Source organism: Grampus griseus (genome assembly GCF_964374135.1).
Source record: "Grampus griseus genome assembly, chromosome: 14".
NCBI lineage: Eukaryota > Metazoa > Chordata > Mammalia > Artiodactyla > Delphinidae > Grampus > Grampus griseus.
In genome coordinates this window covers 77,432,902-77,459,340 of record NC_139008.1, presented here as the reverse complement: position 1 = coordinate 77,459,340, position 26,439 = coordinate 77,432,902, and the positions used below count along the sequence as shown (strand labels likewise).

The following is a 26,439-nucleotide window of genomic DNA, read 5'->3' as shown; positions in this document are numbered from 1 at the left end:
TAAAAATTTGCATCTTAGAATCACTGAAATACAATATGTTGAGTGAGATTGGGTATCTTATCACATTTCCTTTCTCTGCACATGTTCTTTTCTGATTTTGGGGGGGAGGCAGGACAGTAATGGTTAAGAGTTTAGGGTTCAAATCCCAGCTCTGCCACTTACAAGCATGTGACTTTGGGCAAGTTACTTAATCTTTCTGTGTCTCAGTTTCCTCATCCGTGAGATGGGAACCTAACTCATAGGGTCATTGTGAAGATTAAATGAATTAATATATGCAAAACACTATGTTCCTGGAACATACTAAATGCTCCATACACGTTTGCTATGATTATCATCTTTCCTTTGGGATCTCTTTTTCTTAATGAGTTGCAAGGGCTCTTTATAAATTAAGGAAACATCCTTTTGGTTTTCCCCCCATCCCAGACCCCTGGTTTTTACTCCTTTTTCATTGACCACAAAACAGATGATACAAAGTTCAGACATTATAGAAATAAATTGTATACGAAGAAGCCAATGGAAATGACCCAGATGTCCACCAATATAGGAATAAATTAATTGTACCATTACCCCCTACCTACCCAGTCCTATCCCTTTTTGGTTGCGTATTTTAGCAACTACATCGAACATTAAATATCTTAATGCTATACTTCAGACACACCCCAGGGGGGCATAACTCCATGTATGTGCCATGAAATGCCACGAACAAATGTGTCGCACATCCCATCCACCACAGACCCCTCCCCAGGGATTCTCTGTCTTCTGGGTCCCATGACCCTTCCCGTCAACGGTTCCTCAGCTTTACTTTCTGTAGTTTGTATTATAAAAACTATAGCATGAATTTGGGGTTTTTTCTTAACTATGAATTGGAAATATAAACATAAAACTTTATAATGTTATCCACAACCTCGCTACTCAAAGTGTGGTCTGTGCCTCGGCATCGGCATCGCCTAGGAGGCTGTGGGAAATGCAGGATCTCAAGCACCCCTCACCCCTACAGAATCAGAATCTGCATTTAAACAAAACTGCTAGTGATTTACCTGCACATTAGAGTTTGAGAAGTATTGCTCTAAAAAATGATATTGTAGGTCTTGTAAAGTATATTGCATTTTTTACATTTTCAATATACTTTTTCAAGCTATTCATGCCTTTCACATCTCAGAGATTCCAGAACTCCCCGGATGTTTTCCCACCTTGCTGAGAACAGTGTTCTTGAGTGAATGCTGTGGAACAGTCCAAGTCCATATATCTCTTTCCTGGAACACTGTGCCAGCTTCCTTGGCTGTAGATAACAACTTACTTTTAAGAGCAGTTTAAGCAGTAATGACATTTATTATCACGTCTTAAGAAGCTTATAGGTAGGCAGCCCTGGGATTTGTTCAACTGCTCAACTACATCATCCAGGTCCTATCTAGCTCTTGCCATCTTTCTGTGCTGTCATCTTTGTTGTGTTGGCTTTTCAGCCTCAGGCTTGTGCCTCATGGTATCTATATGATTGCCACAGCTCCAACCATCATAACCTCATATATAGGAAGGAGGAAAGGGGACAAAAAAGGCTTTCTCCCCAGCTATTTTCATAAGAGAGAAACTTTCCAAACACCTCCTCCCCAACTCCACTGGCCAGAAAGAACTAGATCACAGGCACACCCCTGGACCAACCACTGGCAAAAGGAAATGGCAGTGCCTGTGATTGGCTTGGATTCACACCTGGACGTTCAGCCTCCTAAGCAAAATCAGGCTTCTGTGAGCACGGAAGCTCATGACTGGACTGGCAGTCAGCAGTGTCCAACACACCTCCTCTCTGGACCCCTCACCTCCAGTCTTGCTCCGCCCAATTCAATTTCCTTGAGGCAGCCAGGCTGCACTTTGTAAAAATGCAAACCCGCCTACGTTTTGCTTCAAACTTTCCAGGCTTCAGCTCCCTCACCACACAGGAAACATCAAGTGCCCCAGACTTAAAAGAACTGGATTACAAACCTGAATTTACTCCTTTCTTGTGTGACCCTAGGAAGGCCATCTTACTCCACCGAGTCTCAGTTTCCACATCTGACAAATGTGGAGATAACAACAGCTACTTTGCAAGGGTCATTGAGGAAATAATAATAATAATATTGTAGTAATAATGGCAGCAGCTAATACTTATATTAGCACTCGCTCTGTGTCAAGCCATTTTCTAAATTCTTTAGTTCTATTAGCCATTTGAATCTTCCCACGAATCCGATAAAACAGGACTCACATCCGCAACAGCTGAAGCTACCAGCTCAAGGGCAGAGAGGGAATGGGGCGCAGGGGCCAGAAGAATCCCGCTCTGGGGACTGGCGGCGACCGCCGGGGAGGGGGCGGAGCCTCTCCGAGAGCGCTTTAGTACGGGGAGGACTACAACTCCCAGCAGGCTCCGCGACCCCGCTGGACTATAATTACCAGCATGCCTCGGGCTGCCGTGCTTAATCTAGTCTTCCTGCGAGGCGCTCTGTGTAGAAATTCGCTTTATCGTCAATTTGCTTGACAGAAATTCCCCACGGGAACCACGGAATCTACGCAAGTAAACATTTATGAGCATCATGGATAAGAGGCTTGTGTTTTAATCGTCACTTCTCCACCTGTTATCTCTGAGTCTGTTTTCTCACCTCTAAATTGGGGATATTCCTAGGAGTTGTGGCACAGAGTTGTGAGGATTAAAAGGTGGATATGACAGCTTGGTAAATGTCAGCTCTTCTAGTGTCCCCTTCTCTCTCGGTGCCAAAGCGTTTATCAACGCATTTTATCCCCACAGCAACCCTATGAGGTTGATACCGTCATCCCCCTTTTCAGAAGGGGAAATTGATGCCAGGAGAGGCTCAAGTCCCTTGCCTCAAGTCACACAGCAAAGTGAGTGGTGAAGGAGGACTCGAACCCAGAAAATTTCACGCCAGAGGTGAGTCCACCTTAGGAGCCCAAATGCTTCCCACTTGCTGTATGACTTTTTACAGTGACCCAAAGTCCAGGGCAAATATCTTCTGTGCTCTTCAAGGTAAACTTGAATCACGTGATACACGGAATAATGTCAAGATGATTCCATGTGGCCAGTGCTGGGAAGAAGATGCACGTGGCACTTGGAGCGTCAATTATGGCTGAATTTGACCTGGTGGAAGAAATCAAGGAAAGTTTCCCTGAGCGGGCAATGACTGGGAACAACACAGGCAATGGCCGTGAGGAGGGAGAGGACATGTGTTCCAGAGGCCTTGAAAAGGGCCAGTGTAACTGGAGACCTCTCTGACCTCTGACCTCTCCAGCAAGTCTGACCTCTGACCTCTCCAGCAAGTCTCAGAGGTGCAGGCAGTGCCAGGGAAGGGGGAAAGTGAGGCACCCAGGGTGCAGATTTTAGGGAGGCTCGCATTTGAAGGGTGGTACAAGTGCAGAGCCTGGATCGGAGCGTGAAAGCCTCCTTAAATTTGGCGCCCTAGACCCCTCACTGACTCCATCCTAGTCCTGGCCTAGGTGCAGGGCATTGTGGGTAGGGTGGTTAACCATCCTGGTTTGCCCTGGAGATTCCTGGTTGTTGTCCCAGTAAGGTCATACTAGGCCCCCTTTCAATCTGCTGATTGTCATTGTTGGATGATAATTCTTTGGTCACTCAATTTGTAGAGTCTGTATTTTATCCCATGGGAATGGGGAGCTACTGAAAGGTTTAGGTGAATGGAACATGGGGGCAAGAATGGAGGCTGCTGGGATCATCCAAGTGGGAGACAAGTGGATGGAGTAGAGAGATGCTTAGGAGGCATTCTGTCAGAACAAGGTGATGAATTGGATGCACTGGGTGAAGGCTTCCAGCTTCCTTGTTCCTCTGTATTGAAAGTCCTGGTCATTTCTCAGCCAGTGTTCAGCTGTGTTGCCTTGAGGCAATCCTTTCACCTCTCTCAGCCTGTTACCATATCCATATAAGAGCGTCTCAGACCATTTGTCATAGAGGACTCACTTCTTGGATTTAACATTTGCAAGTATATGTTTCCAGGGCCTTTGCACATGCCATTCCCTCTACCTCCTTCTCATCATTCAGGTCTCTGTTGAAATGTGACTTGCATAGGAGGCCCTCCCTGACCACTTCTTCCCTGGTTTACTCTCTATCCTATTATAGTTATGTTTTTCCCTATTTGTTTATTTGCTTCCTGTCTCCGACTAAAATCTAAGCCCATGAGAGCAGGAGCTTGCTTCTTCAGGGATGTATATCCATCCCCAGCACCTATGACAGCATCTGGCACATAGTAGATGCTTAGTAAATATTTGTTCGATGGAATGAATGGATTGAGTGAAAGAGTGAACGAATGAATGAATGAGTGAATGCTTTCCCTGCCACCTTAATGCCCCAAATCATTTAGCTGCCCTTCTACAAGCCCCTTCTGGCCTGGGAGCATCGATCTTGGAAGCAAGACATCTGGCTTGGGTTCAAATTCTGACTCAGTCATTTAACAGCTGAGTTTAGATAAATGGCTTAACCCCTCTCGCCTTTATGTTTCACTTTAAGCCCGACCTGGTAGAGATGTTGTTGTGAGGATCCAACTAGATAGGAAAATGCCCTAGGCAAAATGGTGCTTTTTATTCTTTTTATTTATTTATTTTTGCAGTACGCGGGCCTCTCACTATTGTGGCCTCTCCTGTTGCGGAGCACAGGCTCCGGACGCGCAGGCTCAGCGGCCATGGCTCACGGGCCCAGCCGCTCCGCGGCATGCGGGATCTTCCCGGACCCGGGCAGGAACCCGTGTCCCCTGCATCGGCAGGCGGATTCTCAACCACTGCGCCACCACGGAAGCCCAAAATAGGTGCTTTTTAAAAATATTATAAACTTGCATCTATTTATTTATTTATATTTCTGGAAGTATAGTTGACTTACAATATTGTGTTAGTTTCAGGTGTACAGCATAGTGATTCAGGTTTTTGGGTTTTGGTGGGGTTTTTTTTGCAGATTATATTCCATTATAGGTTGTGACAATAGGCGCTTTTTAAAAGCTTTCTTTTCTTTTTCTTTCACAGTCACACCCTTCCAAGTCTGATCCCCCTTGCCCTCCCCACCAAGCACCTCAATACCTCCCTCGCACCAGAGCCTGGAGGGCCTTGCAGGTTGCTGGGCCCTCACGCACGCAAACATTTCCTCTCTCTAAAAGGGCAGGAAAAAATACCTTCCCGGCAACTGGTCGCGCAGTCCGCGGAGCGGGCGTCACCGGAGGCGTCTGCGTGTGCGCACACGCATGCGCAGAAGAGCCCGGAGAACGGGTTGGGGGTGAAGAAGGGGCCGGCCTTTGAGCGACAGCGACGCAAGATGGCAGCCACCACGGGCTCGGGTGAGCGGGGGCGCCGGACCCGGCCGGCCGAGGGGGCATGGGCTCGGGCCGGGGGCCGGGGACCCGCGAAGGCCCTTGCTGCGGGGCCAGGGCCTCTGCGATGCCTCTGTCCCCTGGGCACCGTGGCGGCGACCCAGGCGGCCTGAGTGGGGAGGAGGAGCAGGCGGTGGCCGGAAGCACGGGCGGGGGCCTGAGGGGCCTGTGGGGCCTGTGGGCGGCGCGGCGAGGCCCAGAGGCTCCCCCGGGCGGCGTGAGGGCCCTGCTGAGAGGAAGGGCCGGGTCCCGCGGCGCAGCGGAGCGGCCAGAGCGGGTGAGGGGCGAGCCCAGAGGCACTGCCGAGGAGATCGGGGCTGGCGGCTCTTTAGGGGAGATCGAGGGGTCCCCTTGAGAACGAGGAGGCGCCCCAAAATGGATGGAAGTTCTTTATTTGGGTGCTGGGTGTCTGGGTGGGGGGAGGAGCCTTGGGATGTCCTTTTGGCGGGGACTTCGGAGAAGCCCCTCAGGATGGATGAGGGAAGAAAACAGCATCCTGAGGGGTGACTGAGAGGATCCCCCATTGGTAAAGGGCAGGGCTCCAGTGTTCGTTTGGGGGATTGGGTTAGCTGAGGAAATTTTTATGTTGATTAGAAAGGGGGAGTCTTGGGGTGGCTACTTTGGGGGGGATGAAGGGCATCTCCATAGGATACATGAGAAGAGGAAAGGGATTTTTCAGATTCCAGAGGGATTTGGTTGGAGCAGCTGGAAGTGAAATGACCCCATCGTTACCAGGCCCCTAGTTTTGGAGGTAGATGTTAGGTTTTAGGAGGCAAGCTCCGAGCAGGGCGGTTAGTGGAAGCTTGCGATATTGGGTGAAGAACAGATGAGTTGGGAGCCCTGGAGGTGTCTGTCTGGGGAAGGGAGCCCCATGCAGTGGGTGAGAGTGGGAAAAGGTCAGGTTTCAGAGATGTTCTCTTTAGAGAAGAAAAATCTCCTTTGTTGGGTGAGGAAAGCGTACCCTAGGAGTGTCTGTTTTATGGAGACTGTCTCTCTCCCACTCTTTCGGGTGTTGGTAACATATGGGAGTGCAGCTCAGCAGTTCCCCAGTGGCTGGATGGGTTATGGGGAGAGGAACAAATAAAATGGGAAGTTTTGGGTGACTGGAGAAGAAAGCTGAGGTACAAGAGGGAAGGAGGGGGCTGCGCTGTGGGCCAGGGGGAGTTCTTCCAGGCCCTGGTAGGTAAGGGGAAGGAGCATTGATTTTGAGACTGGATTCACTGCTCAGTGTTCCTGAGATGCACCAGAGGATCAAATCCTGAAGGGTCTGTTTCAGAGCTAACACTCACAGCTGGGCATCAGGGGATGGACTCAGGTGGCCTTCTGGAAGAGGCAGGGTGATGATTGCGTGGGGAAGGTCCCGCAGAGGGGCTGATGAGGCAAGAGAGTCGGATTCTGGAAGTGCAGAATTTGGGAGTAACAGAGTGTCCCCCTTTTGGTGAGGAGGGTGTCCCCTGAGGTGCCTGGCAGTGAAATTGGCCAGTGAAGTCCTCCCAGAAGAGGTGACAGTGGGTGACGGCTGATGGAGGAAATGAACAGGCTCACCTGCCTGGGTACTGAAATCCTCCAGCTGTTTAAGGCCGCAGCAGCACTGTTAGGAGAGGGTTGGTGACCCAAAGCGAGCAGGGTGAGGGGAGTCTGTCTTTCCAGGATGTTACTCCTCTAGTATCCCAAGGGGCCATCTTTGTTTGATTGTTAGAGTGGGAATAGAAGGAATTGGAAGTAGGGGATCTGACTGAAGTCACCTACCCCAAGCTGCCTTTTACACTTAAAGCAGTGGGGTCTTCCTGGAGGATGAGGAAACCACACATCTTTTTCCTAGGTTTGGTTTCAGTTGGAACAGTGCTGAGTCAGTTCATTTACAAAGAGACTGCTACAGACATTCTCAGAAGAGAGAGGCTGAGTCAGGCCAGACTGCTGTGGGAAACGTCTCATGAGACTAACACCCCTGCCAGGTTGCTCTGAACTGGGGGTACACTGTGCCTGCAGCAGCCAGCGTTGTGATGGCTTTGCAGCTCAGCCCCTTGGCAATCACTTGAGATTGGCTACCTGTAATCCGGTTTAACAGCTCCTTAATTCTAACTTCTTGAAGCCCTGCCAGTTGAAGAGTGCTTCATAAATGCTGTGGTGGTCAGATAAACCATCGTCAGCTGCTGTCTAGTGGCATACAAGAGCACTTGGCATGGTTTAGATAACATGGAAGAGGTTTTGAGGTGCCTTAAAATGGGCTTCCCAGGGGCTTCCCTGGTGGTGCAGTGGTTGAGAGTCTGCCTGCCGATGCAGGGGCGCGGGTTCGTGTCCCGGTCTGGGAGGATCCCGTATGCCGCGGAGCGGCTGGGCCCGTGAGCCATGGCCACTGGGCCTGCGCGTCCGGAGCCTGTGCTCCACAACGGGAGACGCCACAACAGTGAGAGGCCTGCGTACTGCAAATAAATAAATAAATAAAAAAGGGGCTTCCCAGAACTCCTTTGTCTGCTTATTCAGCAGGTATTTATTAAGAATTTGCTGTGTCCCATTGTGAATAGTGAACAAGATGGACATAGCCCCTGTCCTTGAGGAGCTTCTATTCAAGTCAGAAGCCCATTAAAGGAGTAAATAATTAAGATTTCAGATAACAGTAAACGCTATGAAGGAAATTGTGTGATGTAGTATCTGGAGAGGTGGTCAAGGAAGGCTTCTCCAAGGGGGGGTATTTGAACTGAGAGAAATGATGGAAGGAGCCAACAGTGTGCGTCACAGGCAGGGGACGGGGAGGCTGAGTGGAAAGGCCCTGTGGCAGGACTGAGCTTGGCATGTTGAAAGAACAAGCTAAAGGCCTCCGTGTGCAAGGGAGGCTTGTTAAAGAGATGAGTTGGAGAGAGAGATGAGTTTGGATTTTATTCAGTGTGGAAGAAAGCCATTGAACAAGTACCTGGTCTGAAGTAAACGTTCAGTAAATGTTTGTTGAATGAATGAATGAGAGTCTTAAAAAGAGAGGAATGACAAGATCTGACCATTGCTCCCAGGCAGTAAGAGGAGTGCAGAGTGCTAAGGGAGGGAGCATAAAGATCATATTTGGGTTAAACTAAAATGAGTGTACAGGCCTCTCTGCTTTCTAACCCTGAGAAGTCTTTCAGGTGTGGTCAGGGGCCCTGAGGCCTTCCTTAGGTTTAGAACAAACCTCTTGATTAATCTGTGCCCCTGGTTGCCAGGAAACAGCTGTGAAGCCTTTGAGTTCCTGTAAGGGCTGAACTTAGTTTTTTGTGATCACTGCTTTCAACACTTGGTGACAGCAGCTTCCCACCTCCTTTGCTTCTGCAGTGTGTGATCACCTCATAGATCTTAGAGGGGTGGAACTGTGGAAAACCCACTGGAATCCTCAGGATGCTTGTGTTGTGACAGGTGACTTCCTCCTGCCTTGGCCAGGATTGCAGGGCCTCAAAGAGTAGCCCTTGGCTGCCAGATCTTTCCTCTCACCCAGCATCCCACAGGCTGCCCTGACAGTAAACCAGAAATGGAGTGCCAGCAAAGTAAGCCCTTTACATTTTAAATTTGCATACGTTGGAGTGGCTGCATACACTCACTCCTCTTATGAACATTTAACCAGATGGGCAGTGGAGGTTAGTAGTCTTCCATTCCATTCAAGGGAGTTGCCTAGAAAGAGCTGGAGCTGGCAGATGAGAACCGGTAGTCTCTTAGCTGGTCTCGTTCCCGTGTGTCTCACTGTGAGCATCTTCTTGTGCCAGTTGTAGCTAAGTGCCTTTTGTACAACATGGGCCCTGCTTTCATGAGAACTTCTTCATGTTGTACGCAGCTGAAGAAACAGCAGTCTGCTCTAGTGATGGAGGGGAAACGCTTTGTTGGGCCACTACAATCTATTGTTCCTCTTACGGATTGCCAGGGTCAATTTGATGATCATGATTTTCCCTTCACAATAACTTTAAAACCACCCTCTTCCCCCCACCATATTCTCTTCCTCCCTCCCTCTCTCTCAGCTGAAGTGTAGCTCTACAGTAGTTTGATAAATGTAGAATAGAGGATATAAAGTCAGAAATCCTTTCTTTCTTTCTTTCTTTCTTTTTTTTTTAAAGAGTAGACACCTTTATTTATTTATTTTGGGCTGCATTGGGTCTTTGTTGCTGCGCACGGGCTTTCTCTAGTTGCAGTGCTCGGGCTTCTCATTGCAGTGGCTTCTCTCGTTGCGGAGCACGGGCTCTAGGCGCACGGGCTTCAGTAGTTGCAGCATGTGGGCTCAGTGGTTGCAGCATGCGGGCTCAGTAGTTGCAGCTCACGGGCTCTAGAGCGCAGGCTCAGTAGTTGTGGCTCACAGGCTTAGTTACTCTGCAGCATGTGGGATCTTCCCGGACTAGGGATCGAACCCGTGTCCCCTGCATTGGCAGGCGGATTCTTAACCACTGCGCCACCAGGGAAGTCCCAGGAATCCTCTCTTTAATTCTGAAAGGCCCCAGGGAAGTATAGAGCAGCACATTTGGTGAAGTAGAGATGTTAACACTGTTACTTTTATATTACGTAAAGTGGTTTAGAGGTTTCCTAGTACTTCGACTTAACCTGCTATGTCATCTCATCCAACTCTCCACAACCTAGTGAGCTCACCAGGGGAAGTATTGGCCCCCCAATATTCCTGAAGGAGACTGACGGCTGCCTGAGGAGTGGTGACACTCAGATTAGAGCCCAGGGGGTTTTGACTCCAGTTCCTTCCCCAACCTGCTCCAGTGCCTTAGGAAGGAAATGGAAAGGCATGGATTCAGGCATGTGCTCTTCCTCAGTCTTGGCGTATTTAATCTTGATGAGAGAACAGGCTTTAATGAGAAGTGTCTGCCACCTGTAGCAGGAACTCTTTTTACAGCATCCCTGGCCACATTTTACCCATTCTGGGTAATGTGCTGTCTGATGAGAGTGAAGGCCACTTCTTGCTCTTGCTTATACTTTACACTCAATAACTCAACACTCGTTGGGCTTAGGGCCCCCTCATGTCATGTACAAAGTCAGTCTTTGTCTTCATTGACATGCAAGCCCTTCAGACTTCTTTTTAAGCTGCACTTCTAAGGCTAACTATGGGTAGACACTGTATTAAATACATCATCTCGTTTCTGACAGCAACGCTTTGAAGCAGGTATCTGTTGTGAAGGTGAGGAAACTGAGGCCCAGAGAGGAGAAATGATTTGCCTGAAGCTCAGAGCCAGTGACTTGCAAACCAGGGTACAGAACTGGGACAGCTGTGCTCCAGGACATATGCCCTTGTCCATATTAGCATTTTTCCAGCCCCCCATTGCCTGTTCTCCAGCTAGGCATCTCAAGTTCCTTCAGCCATTGGCAGGTCTGTTGACATTCCTGCCTTGGCGGATTAGTTCTTTCATGGGTGGATAGTAATGACACCAAGTATGATTCTTTCTTCATTGTCACGTTCACCCCATACAAGTTCAGTAGGTGTAACCCCAAAATAGATGGCAAATCCTCCTTCTCTCCATTGGCATTATTGTCGTTCTTGTCCTACCAGTACCACCTTTCTCTTGCCTAAAAGACTACAAAAGCCTCCTGCTTCCACTCTTGCCCTTTTCTAATCCATTCTCTGTAGAGGAGGCAGAATGGTTTTCTACAGACAAGAAAACAGAAACTGCCACTCTCTGCAGAAAGCCCTTCCTGCTGCACTTAGAATAAAATCCATCTCTTTTCCATGGCCCACAAGGGCTTCCATGGCCTTGGCCTTGCCTACCCCTGAGCTCGCGTGATGTGCACACCTGTGCCCTTGCTCTTCCCCTTTTAGGAATGCTCTGCCTGCCTGTGACTGCCTGCTTCTCCTTCTTCAGGTCTCAGCTCTCCAGAAAGTCCATCCCTGCCCACCCCTTTCAACATAGTCTTCTCACTCATTATCACATCTCTGTTCTGTTCTAAAGTGCATAACCTTATCTGAAGGTTTCTTGTTTGTTTTTCCACATTTCTGTGCCTTTGCAGTAGGGCAGGAATAATCCTTGTTCTCTGCTATGTCCCTAGCACCCACATAGTCCCTGACATAGAGTAGGTGCTCAATAAATATTGAATGTTGCAGTGAATTAATCCAGGGTCTCATCTTGATGTAGCCAAATATATAAATTTACATATTTGGAGAAACATTGTATCTGATAGGGCAGAAGCAAAAGTGCCTGTTCAGCTTTTCAAAAAGGAAAGCTCTTGTCCTGATAAGTTGGCATTTATAGACGGACTTCAGCATACAATTAACTCTTTCTCTCCTTCCCTGACTGTCCTGAGGCACTTACCACACCTTATTCTTTGTCTCCACCCCTTTCAGAGAAAATTTGATCTTTGGCCTTGGTCACCCTAGCAGCAGAGAAACACAGGGTCTTGCATCTTGTCACCAGCTGTTTGTTGTCACATTGTCTAGACTGTAAAGAATGATAGATTGCCGCTGTTTCTTCCCCCAGATCAGTGATTCTCAAACTAGTATATATTAGTATCACCTGGGGGGCTTGTTAGATTGCTGGGCTCCACCCTCAGTTTCAGATTCGATAGTTCTGTGGTGTAATGTAGTGTAGTGTTCTGGTGTGTGGCCTGAGAATTTACATTTCTAGCCGGTTCCCAGGTGATGTGTAGGCTGCAGGTCTGGGGACCATACTTGGAGAATCATTGTTGTGTAGAAGGAGAGAAGAAATATGCTCCTCTGGACAGGCCCTAACCAGGCACCCAGACTGCACTGCACTTGCCAGTTGCTCAGAAACAAAAGTTACCTGCCCCTGACTTTATGCCCACTTTTCGAGAACGTTTAATCCAGGTGCATCACCTTCCAGGCCTCCTTATTTTCAGAATGGTAGCAGCACCAGACTCCTAGCTCAGTTCACTGTCTTCCCTGAATGGGCAACCAGACCAGTTTCAACTAGCAGCTTTCTTTCCCGGAGAAACCTGTGAGGCTCTGCCATTTTAAATCAAGACCCAGGCCAGGCCAGGGTTTTCCAAGATTGGCATGCTGTAATAGCCGCTGCTTTGTGGCAGTGCTTTTCCCAAAAGGATGTTTTAAAGGGCTTCAAAATCCTTTTTGTACCACAAATATTCTAATATGTTGCTGTGTTTCAAATTACTGCATTAAATGTTTTACTAGGACATGGTGTAAAACCCTATCAAATATTCATACTTTTTTAACCTGCTTGTCATATTTTCTTTGTAATATCCTGCAGCTGCTGACTTTTCAGTTTATATTTAGCCAGGAGAAAAACTGGCTGACTTTTGATACTGACACAAATCCAGGAAAAATCCTTCTGGAGAGAAGAATTCTGAAGTAACAGGAACAAATGTTTTCTTTTTAAAAATCTTGGGTTACTGCGTTATTTTAGCACCTTGGTAGAGTTATCTTAACATTTTCATAGCTAACCTTTTAATAGTTATAGTTTATTAAGATTAACAAGAGTCCATTTTTACATCCTCTATTGCCTCTTGAAGCTGTTCCTTCAGCTGCCTTTTAGGTGTCAGATTAACACACAAGTTTTAGGAACCTTAAAATTTAGCTTGATTCAATGGCTTCAAGTGCCATAGGAAGAAAATATGTTAGGGTATCACTGCGTTTTTCTGATCTGTTATGCTTCTGGTTTTTGACATATCTGGATTTAATTTTTAATATATTCACTGAAGTCTTTTGTTTAACGTGTCATGATTTTGAGCTTATTCTCTCCACTTGGGATGGAATGAAGTCCTCCCTGTGACTGATACACTCACAAGGTCTGCAGGAGCTCTGAACTCCACCAATATTTGGATTTATGTCCCTGGGGTAGCCCCTGAGGTTCTAGAACAAGGGTTATTTGGAGTCAAATGTTCTTGCTTTGTAGAAAATATTGGAGTTAGGCCATTTGGTGTTAAATGCTCTTGCTTTGTAGAAAATATTGATGTATTAACTTTGTATGCAGTTTCTAAATGGTTTGAAATATCAGTAACATGCTTTCATATATATTTTATGAAACAAAGTTCAATTTGTAATGAAGAATCCTTGACTTGTGTGGTGGGGAGAAAAAAACCAGTTTTCCCTCATTAAAAAAAAAGTTTCTCTAAAAGTCTTGATCACACTTCATTAAAAAATAAAACTACTTATCAAATTTTAATTATCTCAAAACAAAGAACCTTATCTTTGTTAAGGTATCTCAGTTATATGGTATCAGTGTCCAGTATTTTGGCCACAGTAGACCATATGAGAGGTTACAGTAGGAAAGGAAGAGGTACTGCCTTTTCTTCAATCAGGAAACATTTATTGAGTACCATTACATGCCAGGTAGCATACCAGATTCTGGGGAGGTAGGATTGAATGAGTCACAACTCTAACTTGAGAAGCTCCAAGAGTGAGTCAGACAACAAAAAAAGAAAGAAAATGAAATTTAAAGAAAAAGAAAAGGTACAGCACAGACATTGTGTGAAGGTAAAGGAGCATGGGGTTGGGGGTAAGGGGGCTCTTAGAGGACCTCCACAGACTGCCCAGCTCCGAGTTGAAGATTTGTGTTTCTTCTTAAGATCATCATATTTAAAATTTAATGTATAACTTTTCTTGGGCTATTTGAAATCCATACTAAGCCCCTTTGATAATCTTTTTAATATTAGACTCCCTTTTAATAGTGCTATGAATGTTTCCCTGCTGTATTTCCAGAAATAAACCAGAGTTAGAATTTTGTGACGTTGAGCATTATTCATTCTGAAATAACATCCCTAGCTAACACCCGGCCACCATTCATTTATTCAGCAAGCGTTTGAGTACATGCTTTGGCAAAGCACTCTTTGACGTATTGGAAATTCAGCAGTGAACAAAACAGATGAAGTTTTATTCTCAGGGAGTTTATGTTCACATGGGAGAGACAGACAGTAAACAACTAATGAAGTGGAAGAGAATACACTTAAAATGTCAAGTGGTAATGATGCTGTGAAGAAAAATAAAGCAAGATAAGGGAATGGGAAGTTGGAGCTTAGATGAAGAATAAGGGAGCCAGCCAGCCAGCCAGCCATTCCCAGCTCGGGGACAGAGAATTCTGGGGTGAGGCAACATCAGGTGCAAAAGCAAAGTCAGGTTGCCTCTTCAGGAACTTCAAAAAGGATGGTATGGCTGAAGGAGGGTGAGGAGCAAGGGAAAGGGTGGCAGGAAATGATGTTGGAGAAACAGGTAGGGCTCTGTAGGTGAGGTAAGGAGTTTGGATGCTAGTTGTAAGGGAAAGCCAGTGGAGGGCTTTGAGAAGGGGAGTGATGGGATCTAACTTAACAGTGGTTGCAGTGGGAATGGTGAAGATGATTGTATTTGGGATATATTTGGAAATGGGTTAGGTATGGGATATAAGAGAAAGATCTCTTATCATAACTCCAAGATTTCTAGCCAGAGAAATCTGTTTGTGCTATATACTGAGATCGAAGAGTGGGTACTTTTTGTTTTTTGAGGAGTGCAAGGGAGTTTTGTTTGGAATTGTTTTAAGTTGGAGAGGCCTATGAGGCATACAAACGGAGATGTGTAGAAGGCAGTTAGTTGGAAATATAAACTGGAGAGTTATTAAGCTTCCTTGGTCTGGGTAAAATCACTTGGGGAGGGGGCAGGAAAGCAGCGGTCAATGGGCTGTGCCCTGAGGCCTGGCAGCCAGTGTTTGCAGTCAAGGAGGTGAGGCCAATCAACTAGTGAGGTAGGAAGAGAGCCTGAGGCTAAGGGAAGAGAGTTACAGGAGGGAGTTATGAGTGCTGCTGAGAGCTCCAGGAACTTGAGGTAGGGGCTGAGAATTGACCACAGGATTTGGCTAGAGGGTGCTGCTTGGTGCCCCTGACAAGAGCAGTTTGGGTGAGTGACTAGCTAGAAAAGCCTGATTGGAGTAGGTGCAAGTAGAGTGAAGAATTGCAAACAAGGGGTCTAGACAGCCCTTTTGAGATTTTTTGCTAAAAATGAACAAAGAAATGAGTTGGTAGCTAGAAGGGGATATGGGATCAAGTGAGGGTTTTTGTATTTTATACTACGATGGATAGTACAGTGCCGATGAAGGTGATTCAATCTCTGTCCCAGGTATTACACAAAGTGCTTTTATAGGTTTTACCTCATTGGTTCTTCCTCACCACTTGTAGAGGCAAAGAGTATCGGGATCCCTGTTACGCTGAGGGTCAAGGATAACTTGGTGTAGTCACCCAGCTAGATTGCTGGAAAGTTGCAGAGCATGGTTTTGAGCCTAGGTTCCTGGTCTTAACCCTCTGCTGAGAGATTATAGAATTTTCTCTAAATTATATTCTGACTCTTATTTGTGGGAGGTAACTTCGCCATTCCTCTGACCAACCTTTTTAAAATAGAGTAGTCGGGACTTCCCTGGAGGTCCAGTGGTTAAGACTTCACCTTCCAGTGCAGGGAGTGCGGGTTCGGTCCCTGGTTGGGGAGCTAAGATCCCACATGGCTTGTGGCCAAAAAAAACAGAAGCAGTATAGTAACAAATTCAATAAAGACTTTTAGAATGGTCCACATCAAAAAAAAAAACTCTTAAAAAAAAATAATAAAAATAGGTCAACCAGGTATCCTTACATTTGTGATTCTACTTCCGTGGCATCTAAAGATCGTTTATGTGAGTATACACATACGGGGAAGCATGGGTTGACTTTGTGTTTATCTTTTATAAAATGGAGTGTACATACCTTTTTATACTTTGCTCAGTTTTTTTATTTTTCAACGAATATTTATCTACAGACTACCATGTAAAGGCCAGTTGTTTTAATGTTTTTTTTTATAAAAATGGGAACTATCACAACAGTCATGCAAATTAATATGTGCTGCCTTAAATCTCTTTAACATCCCACCTACCTCAGCTTATAAGAAGTTCGATAACTTGTTCCGTTGTCACAAGTACTTGCTCTAAGCAAATGCTTCTGGCTTTGTATCCTGAGATGTTAGTAGTAACACATCTCTAACCTGGCCTCTAATCCTTCAGCCCATCCTGAACATTACCTGGGAGATTTGCCTTATCTCTTGCCCTGCTCAGACCCTTTTGCAGCTCCCCACTAATTACCCTCAGGATAAAGTCCTCTTAGTAACATGGCCCCACCTCTTTAGCTTTCATCACATTCAGAGGGGTCTATGACCCCCTCAAAGATTAAGAAACGTTGCCCTATGATTATATTTCTCTCATACGTTCTAATACTGTTTTGTTTTCTTGAACTTTGTATGTGTATCTTGTTTCCATAGTGAGACTTTATACTCTGATTGGGAAGCTCCTGTTTTTATTTCTTTCATAGCCCCAATAAGGTCTAGCATGGTGTTGGATAAGTGTTTGATAATTATTGTACTGAAAGAAAGTGTGTGTACATATATATTACTAACAAATTTATAGGTAGGGAAATTTTGACAAACAGGTAACAAGCGTAGCTAACATTTTAAAAAATTGCAGTCCTGAAATGTGTGGATTTTGCTTGTAAAGGTGGAATGAGCTCAGTTTTACACACATTAAACATGGTGAACCCTAGATGGTTCCTTACTAGATAGAGTTCAGTATACCAGCTAACCAGATGGTTCCTTACTAGATAGAGTTCAGTATACCAGCTAACCAGGTGCTAATCAGCCACTTCTATTTAAATATCAAAAAAAGCTAAATGAATCACTGCATAATTTGTAAATTTTTGCAGTTCCTGATTTCTGCTAGCTGTAGTTATTCCCCAGACTTCACTTTTAATCAATTTTTGAGTGAAAATAAAAGTTTATGGCTTAGGAAAAATGAATTAAAAAAGTAACAGTCCTCTTTAAAAGCTATCCAGGGACTTCCCTGGTGGCGCAGTGGTTAAGAAGCTGCCTGCCAGTGCAGGGGACATGGGTTCGATCCCTGGTCCAGGAAGATCCCACATGCCATGGAGCAACTAAGCCCGTGCGCCACAACTACTGAACCTGTGTGCTGCAACTACTGAAGCCTGTGTGCCTAGAGCCTGTGCTCCGCAACAAGAGAAGCCACCGCAATGAGAAACCCGCGCACCGCAACGAAGAGTAGCCCCCGCTCACCGCAACTAGAGAAAGCCCGCGTGCAGCAACAAAGACCCAATGAAGCCAAAAATAATAATAAATAAACAAATAAATAATTTTTAAAAATAAAATGAAAAAAATAAAAGCTATCCACTTTGTGGACTTAAATTCTTCGAGATTTTGCTAAATAAAGGTTAACTGAGTACTTAACTGCCCAATGCCAGATTACAACGTTTAGCAACCTTTACTTACCCTTACCCTCAGAGGGTTTAAAATATCCTCTGAGCTAAACCTAGGATATTAGGGCTTAAAGGGATTTTTGAGAACAATTAGGTGATCTCGGATGTTGCAGAGTGGTGTCCCATAAGCAGAATCTGACCCATAGACATTTGGCCAGGGCAAAGGCGTGACTGTCCCCTTTAGAGAGGATGTGTATTCTCCAGCTCACCTCAGTTCTTAACACTTCCTGTTGTTTTGAGCCAGACATTAAAGAAATCTGCAAAGCCATACCACTCTTCTCACTAGTTTAATTCTGTTCTTTGGAAAATATAGTTATATGTTATTTATCTTAGCACGTAATGGTTGATTGTGGTTAGTTGTAAATGAATTAAGTATTTTTATAATTTCTCAGTTTTAATTTTCTAATTTGGTCAATATCAATAGCTATAACCCACATAAACAAAGGCTCTTTGAAGTCTTCAATAATTTTTAAGAGTGTAAAAGGGTCTTGAGACCAAAAAAGCTGAGAACTGCTATTCAAATGGAATAAATGCTTATCATAATCAGTATATAGTACAATTATTCTGATATTCATATGTATATTCCAACTCCTGCTTGGAATATTTCTAGACTGCGTAATAGATGCTGGCCAATCCAGAGTTTTTCATTTATTAAGCTGTTTTGATGCCTGTTTTATAATTGAATCAAATTGAATCATCCTGTAATGTCAGTACAGAAGTAACAATGAAAAGCTGACTTTGTCCTCTGTGGTGCTCATTTACTGTTCCAAATACTAACCTAAAATACGTTTAAGTGACTCATTTGTTGTTGTGCAGTTGTGTATATGAGCTCTGCATGCTTTGTTTTTAAGTAATTAAATGTCTCTAATCCAATGGAAATACCTGTTGGAAGTGCAAGATTCATTACTAATATAATATTTTCCCCTACTTCAGAAGTAAAAAAATCAAGCGTCAGAAAGATATGTTGAATTCACTACCTGTTTTGAAACTAATAGCAATGAGCTTGTGATATTTGGATTAAGGGGGACTGCCCTGGTGGTCCAGCAGTTAAGACTCTGCTTCCAGTGCAGGGGGCGCGGGTTCGTTGCCTGGTCGGGAAACTATGATCCCACTTGCCACGAAGTGTGGCCAAAAAATTAAATTAAAAAAAAAAGATTTCCTAATCAGACCTGGTTGTTAGATGAAGAGGGAACATTTCCACCTATAAGGATGTTCTTTGCTAAAGTTTACAAGAGGAACAGTTACACCTGAAATAATTAATCCAACCTGATTTAAAGATCTGACACAGGGCTTCCCTGGTGGCGCAGTGGTTGAGAGTCCACCTGCCGATTCGGGGGACACAGGTTCATGCCCCGGTCCGGGAGGATCCCACGTGCCACGGAGCGGCTGGGCCCGTGGGCCATGGCCGCTGAGCCTGCGCGTCCGGAGCCTGTGCTCCGCAACGGGAGAGGCCACAGCAGTGAGAGGCCCGCGTACCGCAAAAAAAAAAAACAGTGAAGGGCTGGGCTTCCCTGGTGGCGCAGCGGTTGAGACTCTGCCTGCTAATGCAGGGGGCACTGGTTCGAGTCCTGGTCTGGGAGGATCCCACATGCCGCGGAGCAACTAGGCCCGTGAGCCACAACTACTGAGCCTGCGCTCCGCAAAAAGAGAGGCCGCGACAGTGAGAGGCCCGCGCACGGCGATGAAGAGTGGCCCCCGCTTGCCACAACTAGAGAAAGCCCTCGCACAGAAACGAAGACCCAACACAACAAAAATAAATTAATTAATAAACTCCTACCCCCAACATCTTCTTAAAAAAAAAAAGTGAAGGGCTTAGCCATGGGAGCTATTGTACTTCACTGTTGATCATTTGACTTGAACAAGTTTTGGTAACACTAAAGAACACAGACCACTTAAAGTTAGTCACTTAGGGAATACTATGAAGTGAGATTCCCACTCTCAGAGAATCCTTGATCCTTATTTCAATCAGGTGTCACATAACTGAAGCCCTAGAGAAGGTGAGGAAGCATGACTGATGTAACTTATCTGGGGAAGAGTGTTCCAGGCAAAGCGAATAGCAAGTGCAGTTTGGTTGACATGGTTCCTAAGTGTTGTGTTGATCAAATGACACAATCATGGTTGTTTGGTTTTTTTTTTAACATCTTTATTGGAGTATAATTGCTTTACAATGGTGTGTTAGTTTCTGCTTTATAACAAAGTGAATCAGTTATACATATATCCCCATATCTCTTCCCTCTTGGGTCTCCCTCCCTCCCACCCTCCCTATCCCACCCCTCCAGGTGGTCACAAAGCACCGAGAGCTGATCTCCCTGTGCTATGCTGCTGCTTCCCACTAGCTATCTGTTTTACATTTGGTAGTGTATATATGTCCATGCCACTCTCTCACTTTGTCCCAGCTTACCCTTCCCCCTCCCCCTCCGCATATCCTCAAGTCCATTCTCTAGTAGGTCTGCTCTTTATTCCCGTCTTGCCCCTAGGTTCTTCATGACCTTTTTTTTTTCCTTAGATTCCATATATATGTGTTGGCATACGGTATTTGTTTTTCTCTTTCTGACTTAACTTCACTCTGTATGACAGACTCTAACAACCCAATCCAAAAACGGGCAGAAGACCTAAATAGACATTTATCCAAAGAAGATATACAGACTGCCAACAAACACATGAAAGAATGCTCAACATCACTAATCATTAGAGAAATGCAAATCAAAACTACAATGAGCTATTATCTCACACTGGTCAGAAAGGCCATCATCAAAAAATCTACAAACAATAAATGCTGGAGAGGGTGTGGAGATAAGGGAACCCTCCTGCACTGTTGGTGGGAATGTAAATTGATACAGCCACTATGGAGAACAGTATGGAGGTTCTTTAAAAAACTAAAAAAACTACCATACCACCCAGCAATTCCACTACTGGGCATATAGTCAGAGAAAACCATAATTCAAACAGAGTCATGTACCACGATGTTCATTGCAGCTCTATTTACAATAGCCAGGACATGGAAGCAACCGAAGTGTCCATCAACAGATGAATGGATAAAGAAGATGTGGCACATACATACAATGGAATAGTACTCAGCCATAAAAAGAAACGAAGTTGAGTTATTTGTAGTGAGGTGGATGGACCTAGAGTCTGTTATACAGAGTGAAGTAAGTCACAATCGTGGTTTTTTAAAAAAATCAGAAAATATGGAAAGGGGGGGTTGGAACCACCCATAATCCTTGCACCTAGAGATAACCAGGTTGCACCTAGAGATAATCTATCCAGGTTTCTTAAGATGTCACTTAACATCTATATTAGTTTACTAGGGCTGCCATAACAGAATACCGCAGACTGGATACCTTAAACAATGGACATTCAGAATTCTGGAGGCTAGAAGTCCAAGATCAAGGTATCAGCAGGTTTGATTTCTTTTGGCTTGCAGGTGGTTGCCTTCTCACTGGGTCCTCACATGGTCTTTACTCCATACAGATGTGCATACCTGTTGTTTCCTTGTGCATCTAAGTTTCCTCTTCCAGTAAGGACACCAGTCATATTGGATTAGGGCCCACCCTAATGGCCTCATTTTAACTTAATCACCTCTTTAAAGGCTCTGTTTCCGAATATAGTCACATTCTGAGATGCTGGGACTTAGGTCTTCAACATATGAACTTGAGGAGACACAGTTCAGCCCATTACACCACCTGTGAACAAGTACGTCAGATATCTATCAGTCTTCCTATCAGTACAATTCTGTGCTATTTGGATATTCATTTTTATTAGTGCAGGCTTATAAAGTAACCAATAGTAACAGCAGTAGTAATGCACAGTGATTTTTTTTCTCCTAAGCCAAATTAGGATTATTAAAGATTTAACTCTTTCTAAACAAAAGGCATTGAATTGTCTGGCTTTTTGCTTATAATGTCACAGCCTTCAGTTTCGCGTTTGCTGGAGGAGACTTAATCCAGTGTAAGTGAATAATCCAGTTGGCTCTTCTGTGGATAAAAAATGCCAGTGTTTTCCAAACGGACCATTCAAGAATGCTTTCAGATTTTTCCTGTTTCCTTTCAAGTACCATCTGTGCTATTTAATATTTTTCTTCAGTCGACTGACTCTTTTGCTTATGTTTATTTTAGAAGGAAAATTTTAACATAATCATAAAGGGGAAATTAGTTTAACATTACTTGCCCTAATAAATACATGACTGTAAAATGAAGTGTTCACTTATGTACCACCTGAAAAAAAGCCTGGGAGCAATAGTTGACTTCTCTTTCTCTCACACTTCATAGGCAATCTGACAGCAAATCTTACCAGCTCACACCCCTGAAATATCTAAAACTGTGCTACTTCTCACCACCTTCACTGCTATCACCCTGTTCCTTCACTGTTAACACCTGTGATCTTTTGCTGGGATTATTGCAATAGCCTTCTAGCTGTTTCTGCCCTAGCTCCCTTCACTGTACTCTTCATACAGCAGCCAGAGGGATCCTGTTAAAAACAAGTCAAAATCCTGTCATTCCTCTATTCAAAACTCCAGTGGCTTTTTAACAGTTGGAGTCCCTAATTTCCTACTTCCATCTCACTGACTTGGTTTTAGCTCACTTGGCATCTTTGCTGTTCTTTGACACTCTGGGCAAGGTCGTACTTCAGGACCTTTGCACCTGCTCTTTCCTCTGACTGGAAGACTCTCCCCTCAGCTGCCAATAAGTACTGTTCCCTATTTAAAATTGTAACTCCCCCCACCAGTACTCTCTGCTCCAGAACACCACCATCTGTCATACTACATAACTTGCATAATTTGTATTTGTTTCCTTTGTAGAATTTGTTTCCTTTGTAGAATGTAAGCTCCATGAGGGCAGGCATTTTTGTTTTGTTCACAGCTTATTTCTTGGTGCCTAGAAAAGTGCCTGATTTCCTCAGGTATTTATTCCAGTTGAATTAATAGTAACATGTGTTCCACACTTTGGGAAATACTGAGATATACAGCGAACACCTCCCACAGTCTTGAGTCCCTCCAGTGGGTCTTTCTTCATAATCATATGTTAAGTGCTGCTTGGCTCTGAGAGTCTGGCCAGTTGGAGGCTCGGTAAAGAAAGCTTGTAACTTGCCTGGATCCTGAGTTTTTTCCTGAGGAATAGTCTAAATGCCAGGGGAAGAGGTGAGTGCGGGGAGAGGTAGGCAGGACTGGTTGGGAGAATAACATCCCCATCTGGGCCCAGTACCTAGACTCTGTTCTGGAAGACACCCAGAAGCGGTGCAAGCCTCAGCCTGAACTTGGGTGCAGTGGCATGAACCTGTGAGATGTGTTCGTGTGTTTGCTTCCATGAGCTACTTTCCAGGCTTTGGGATTTTTGGAAACAGGTAAAGCAGAGAACTGCTTAGCTTTTTCACAAGAGAGAAACTATGACTTAAATATTTGCAATTTTTCATCCTTGCTGCCTTCTGTTGACTCTGAGTTGATCAAGAGGACACTGTTGTTACATGATAGGGCCAGGGCGTCTGTTCCTCCTAAGGTAGTTTGAGAGTCGTACCAACAAATGAGCATGCCCTTAGACTCAGAAATGTAGAATAAGAACAAAACAAAAGAAATAGCCTCTTTTCTTCCAAGGCACTTTTGTTAGCACTTTAGTTTTCATCTCAAACTATTGGGCCCAAATTAATCAACATTTCGGCTTGTAAACCCTTTATGAAGTTCGTCAAAGCTCCAGGGATGGGGGTGGGGTGTCTTTCTAGGTTTGGTCATCCAGCCCTGGTGTGGTCGACACTTCACCTGTAACAAACCACGTGCCCCTTCCTTCTGGTTGTGCTGGTCAATACAGATAGCTTCGTAAGCAGCAAGCTTGAGGTACGACAACTTACAGAAGTTTTTAGCACATAAGCATCTTTATTCTAACCTAGTGATAATGAGCAGCTAGCTCTAGGCTTACAAGTTCCCCTGGAGTTGCTAGTATCTTGAATTTCTTTCCATTTATTTTAGGAGTAAAAGTCCCTCGCAATTTCCGACTGTTGGAAGAACTCGAAGAAGGCCAGAAAGGAGTAGGAGATGGCACAGTTAGCTGGGGTCTAGAAGATGACGAAGACATGACACTTACAAGATGGACAGGGATGATAATTGGGCCTCCAAGAGTAAGCGTCGAGCTACCGCTATAAATGTCAATGTCTTAAATTCACTGTGCCTCCTTTTAAAAAATATTAGCCTTATCATGGAAAAAGCTCACCAATGGTATATTTTCTGAAATGTGGCTATTCTTTTTTGACCAGTTTCAGTTTATATATTTGAACCTCCTCTGATGCTGTTTAATCCCTCTAAATGGTAAGCAAAAACCTGTTTAGTCTCATAGTGTGAATTTACATGACAATGTAGACAGTGAGGTTAGAGGTAATTGTACCCTCACGTAGTTTAGAACAAACTCCTGGGCTTATCAAATAACAAGGCTCCAGGTACAGCCAGCATTCCTGAAGACAGTGTCCAACTGAACTTCGGAAAACCTTTATGGTTGTGGTTTTTATTCATTGTTTCCCAGTCCTGCCATGCGTCTGTATCCTAATTCATTGGGCCATTCAACAAAGGGTTATTGCCTGCCTGGTCTGCTCTGGTCTGTTCCAGGCTCTGTTGGGCCCAGAGACCTTTGCGAAGAAGACAAAGACAGTGGGGATGGGGAACAGGACCCCTCTTTTAGAGCTCTGTGATTTTCGAGCATTCCCAGTCTTATAATGCCCGCTAACCTTTTTTTGTGGCACATAGTAAACCCCCCAGAAATGCCCTTTAATTCTCACAAGAGCCTGTTGTAAGGTGCTCCTGTTGCGTAGCTGCGTTCCATCTTACAGATGAGGAAGCCGACTTGGAAAAGTCAGGGTACTCGTACAAAGTCACATAGCCGATAATTCCCAAACCTCGTCTCACTCCAGAGCCTGTGCTCCTAACCACTGTGCTATATTGTCTCCTTCCTATTTATATTTTGAGTTTTCATCTGTTCCCACTATAGAATTATCTAGTGTTAAGTAGCAATTTGATGTAGGAGTGAAGAAATAGATTCCAATAATGTGACACTTGTTTCAGACAAGCGGTAGGAGATTCTGCCTGAGTGTAGCAGGCCCTTTCCTGTGTCTGCTTGTGCTTAAGGGTGATGATGTTCGGTCATTCTTTTCACCTCGTGCAAGGCTCTGCACCAGCCTCTGGGAGATAGAAAGACACATGGGATGTGGCCCTGTCTGAAAAAAGGAAGAGTGTGGTGCTCGCTCAGTGTTAGGACTCTTAGACTGTCATAAACACTCATGATGAATGACTGGCGTTGATATTTAATGTTACTTTTTGAATCATTTTTGTGACCCTGTAGTTTTGTTTGGGGGGTTTAAAAAATATTCAATCTGTTTTTACTCATTTCTTGATCTTTTTTTAATCTATGAAAATCGGGGTTTTCTGAATCTATTAAATACTGGGAAAAACCTTGATCTAGAAGGCTTGTTTCTTCATAAAGATCATTTCTTGCTGTCTCTGAAAGTCCACTGTATAGTGATGGCTTCCTTCACTGCATTCTTATCTTCCTAAGAATGGTTTAGGTTTTTTGAAGATGAGAACTATTCTTCCCTTCTCTTTACTCTCCAGAGCACCTAGAAATGACTCAGAATGGGGTAGATGTTCAACAGATTTGTTAACAGACTGATTTTTAGGTTCTAACAAACTAAGAATGAACCAGCGTACAACATTGTGAATACACTAAATACCACTGAATTATATACTTAAACAAACAAATGAATAAATAAAATGAACACTAAGTTCTGTTGAAAATATGCTGTTCCACCTAAAACATCTTAGGTTACCGAGTTTCAGTTTACCTCTTTCCAAAGGGGGCTAACTTTTAATGAGTAGCTACAGTATGCAAGATACTTTCCATATGTCCTTTACATCCTTTTTTTTTTTTTAATTGAGACATAATTCACAAACCATAGAATTCACTTAACCATAGAATATACTTTTAAAGTATACAGTTCAGTGGTTTTTATTATATTCAGAATTGTGCAACTGTCACTAATTTCAGAGCATTTTCATTACCCAAGAAAGAAACCCCATACCCTTTGGCAGTCACTCCCATTCTGCCTTCCACCCGCTCACTCCTCACCCTTGACAATCACTGTTTACTTTCTGTATCTATGCATTTGCCTGTTCTGGACATTTCATGTAATTGGAATTAATATGTGGTCTTTTGTGACTGGCTTTTACTTAGCATAATGTTTTCAGGATTCGTTCATGTTATAGCACTTATCAGTAGTTCATTCCTTTTTATGGCTGAATAATATTCTTTTGTATGGATATACCATATTTTGTTTATCCATTAATTAATTGATGGACATTTGGATTTTTTCCACTTCTTGCATATTATGAATAATACTGCTATGAACATTTGTGTACAGGTTTTTATGTGGACAGATGTTTTCAGTTCTCTTAAGTATATACATAGGAGTGGAATTGTTGGATCATATGATAACTCTGTTTAACATTTTAAACAACTGGCAAACTGTTTTCCAAAGTGGCTGCACTGCACCACTTTACATTCCCACCAGCAATGCGTGAGGGTATCAGTTTCTCTGCTCCCTCACCAATACTTGTTATTGTGTCTTTTTACCCCTATAGTTTCTATTGCCCTGGCTCCCCAAGGTTAAAAGCAAAGTCATAAAAGGAGCTACCTGCTCCTTTTGGTGCTTCCTGTGACCAATCTGTTTTATGATTAACATACAGGGTATATGCTGTGCATCTGGAATATCAAGCTAATTATTAAAGCATCTAAATAGAGCTCTGAGTAACTCACGTCCCTGTTGTATTTTTGTTATTGTATTACCTAAAATCCTCCACCAGTATTTAAAAGGCATATACCATATGATCCAGCAGTTCTGCTAGGAATTTACTCAGCTTTTCTTGAATGTATTGCCCAAAAGCCTGTATGTACAAAAT

At 44.2% G+C, this 26,439-nt stretch overlaps 1 protein-coding gene across 2 annotated transcripts in view; it reads left to right on the top strand.

The window, feature by feature from the left end:
* Positions 1-5,215: 5,215 nt before the first annotated feature.
* The window catches only part of UBE2V1 (ubiquitin conjugating enzyme E2 V1), a 31,104-nt gene continuing 9,880 nt past the window's right edge, over positions 5,216-26,439 (top strand). For both annotated transcript variants that reach the window (XM_082671150.1, XM_082671149.1), the window contains exons 1-2: positions 5,216-5,312; positions 23,467-23,615. In XM_082671150.1, the coding sequence (XP_082527276.1) occupies positions 5,291-5,312; positions 23,467-23,615 (171 nt within the window). In that variant the 5' untranslated portion in view covers positions 5,216-5,290. The remainder of the gene's footprint in view (positions 5,313-23,466; positions 23,616-26,439) is intronic.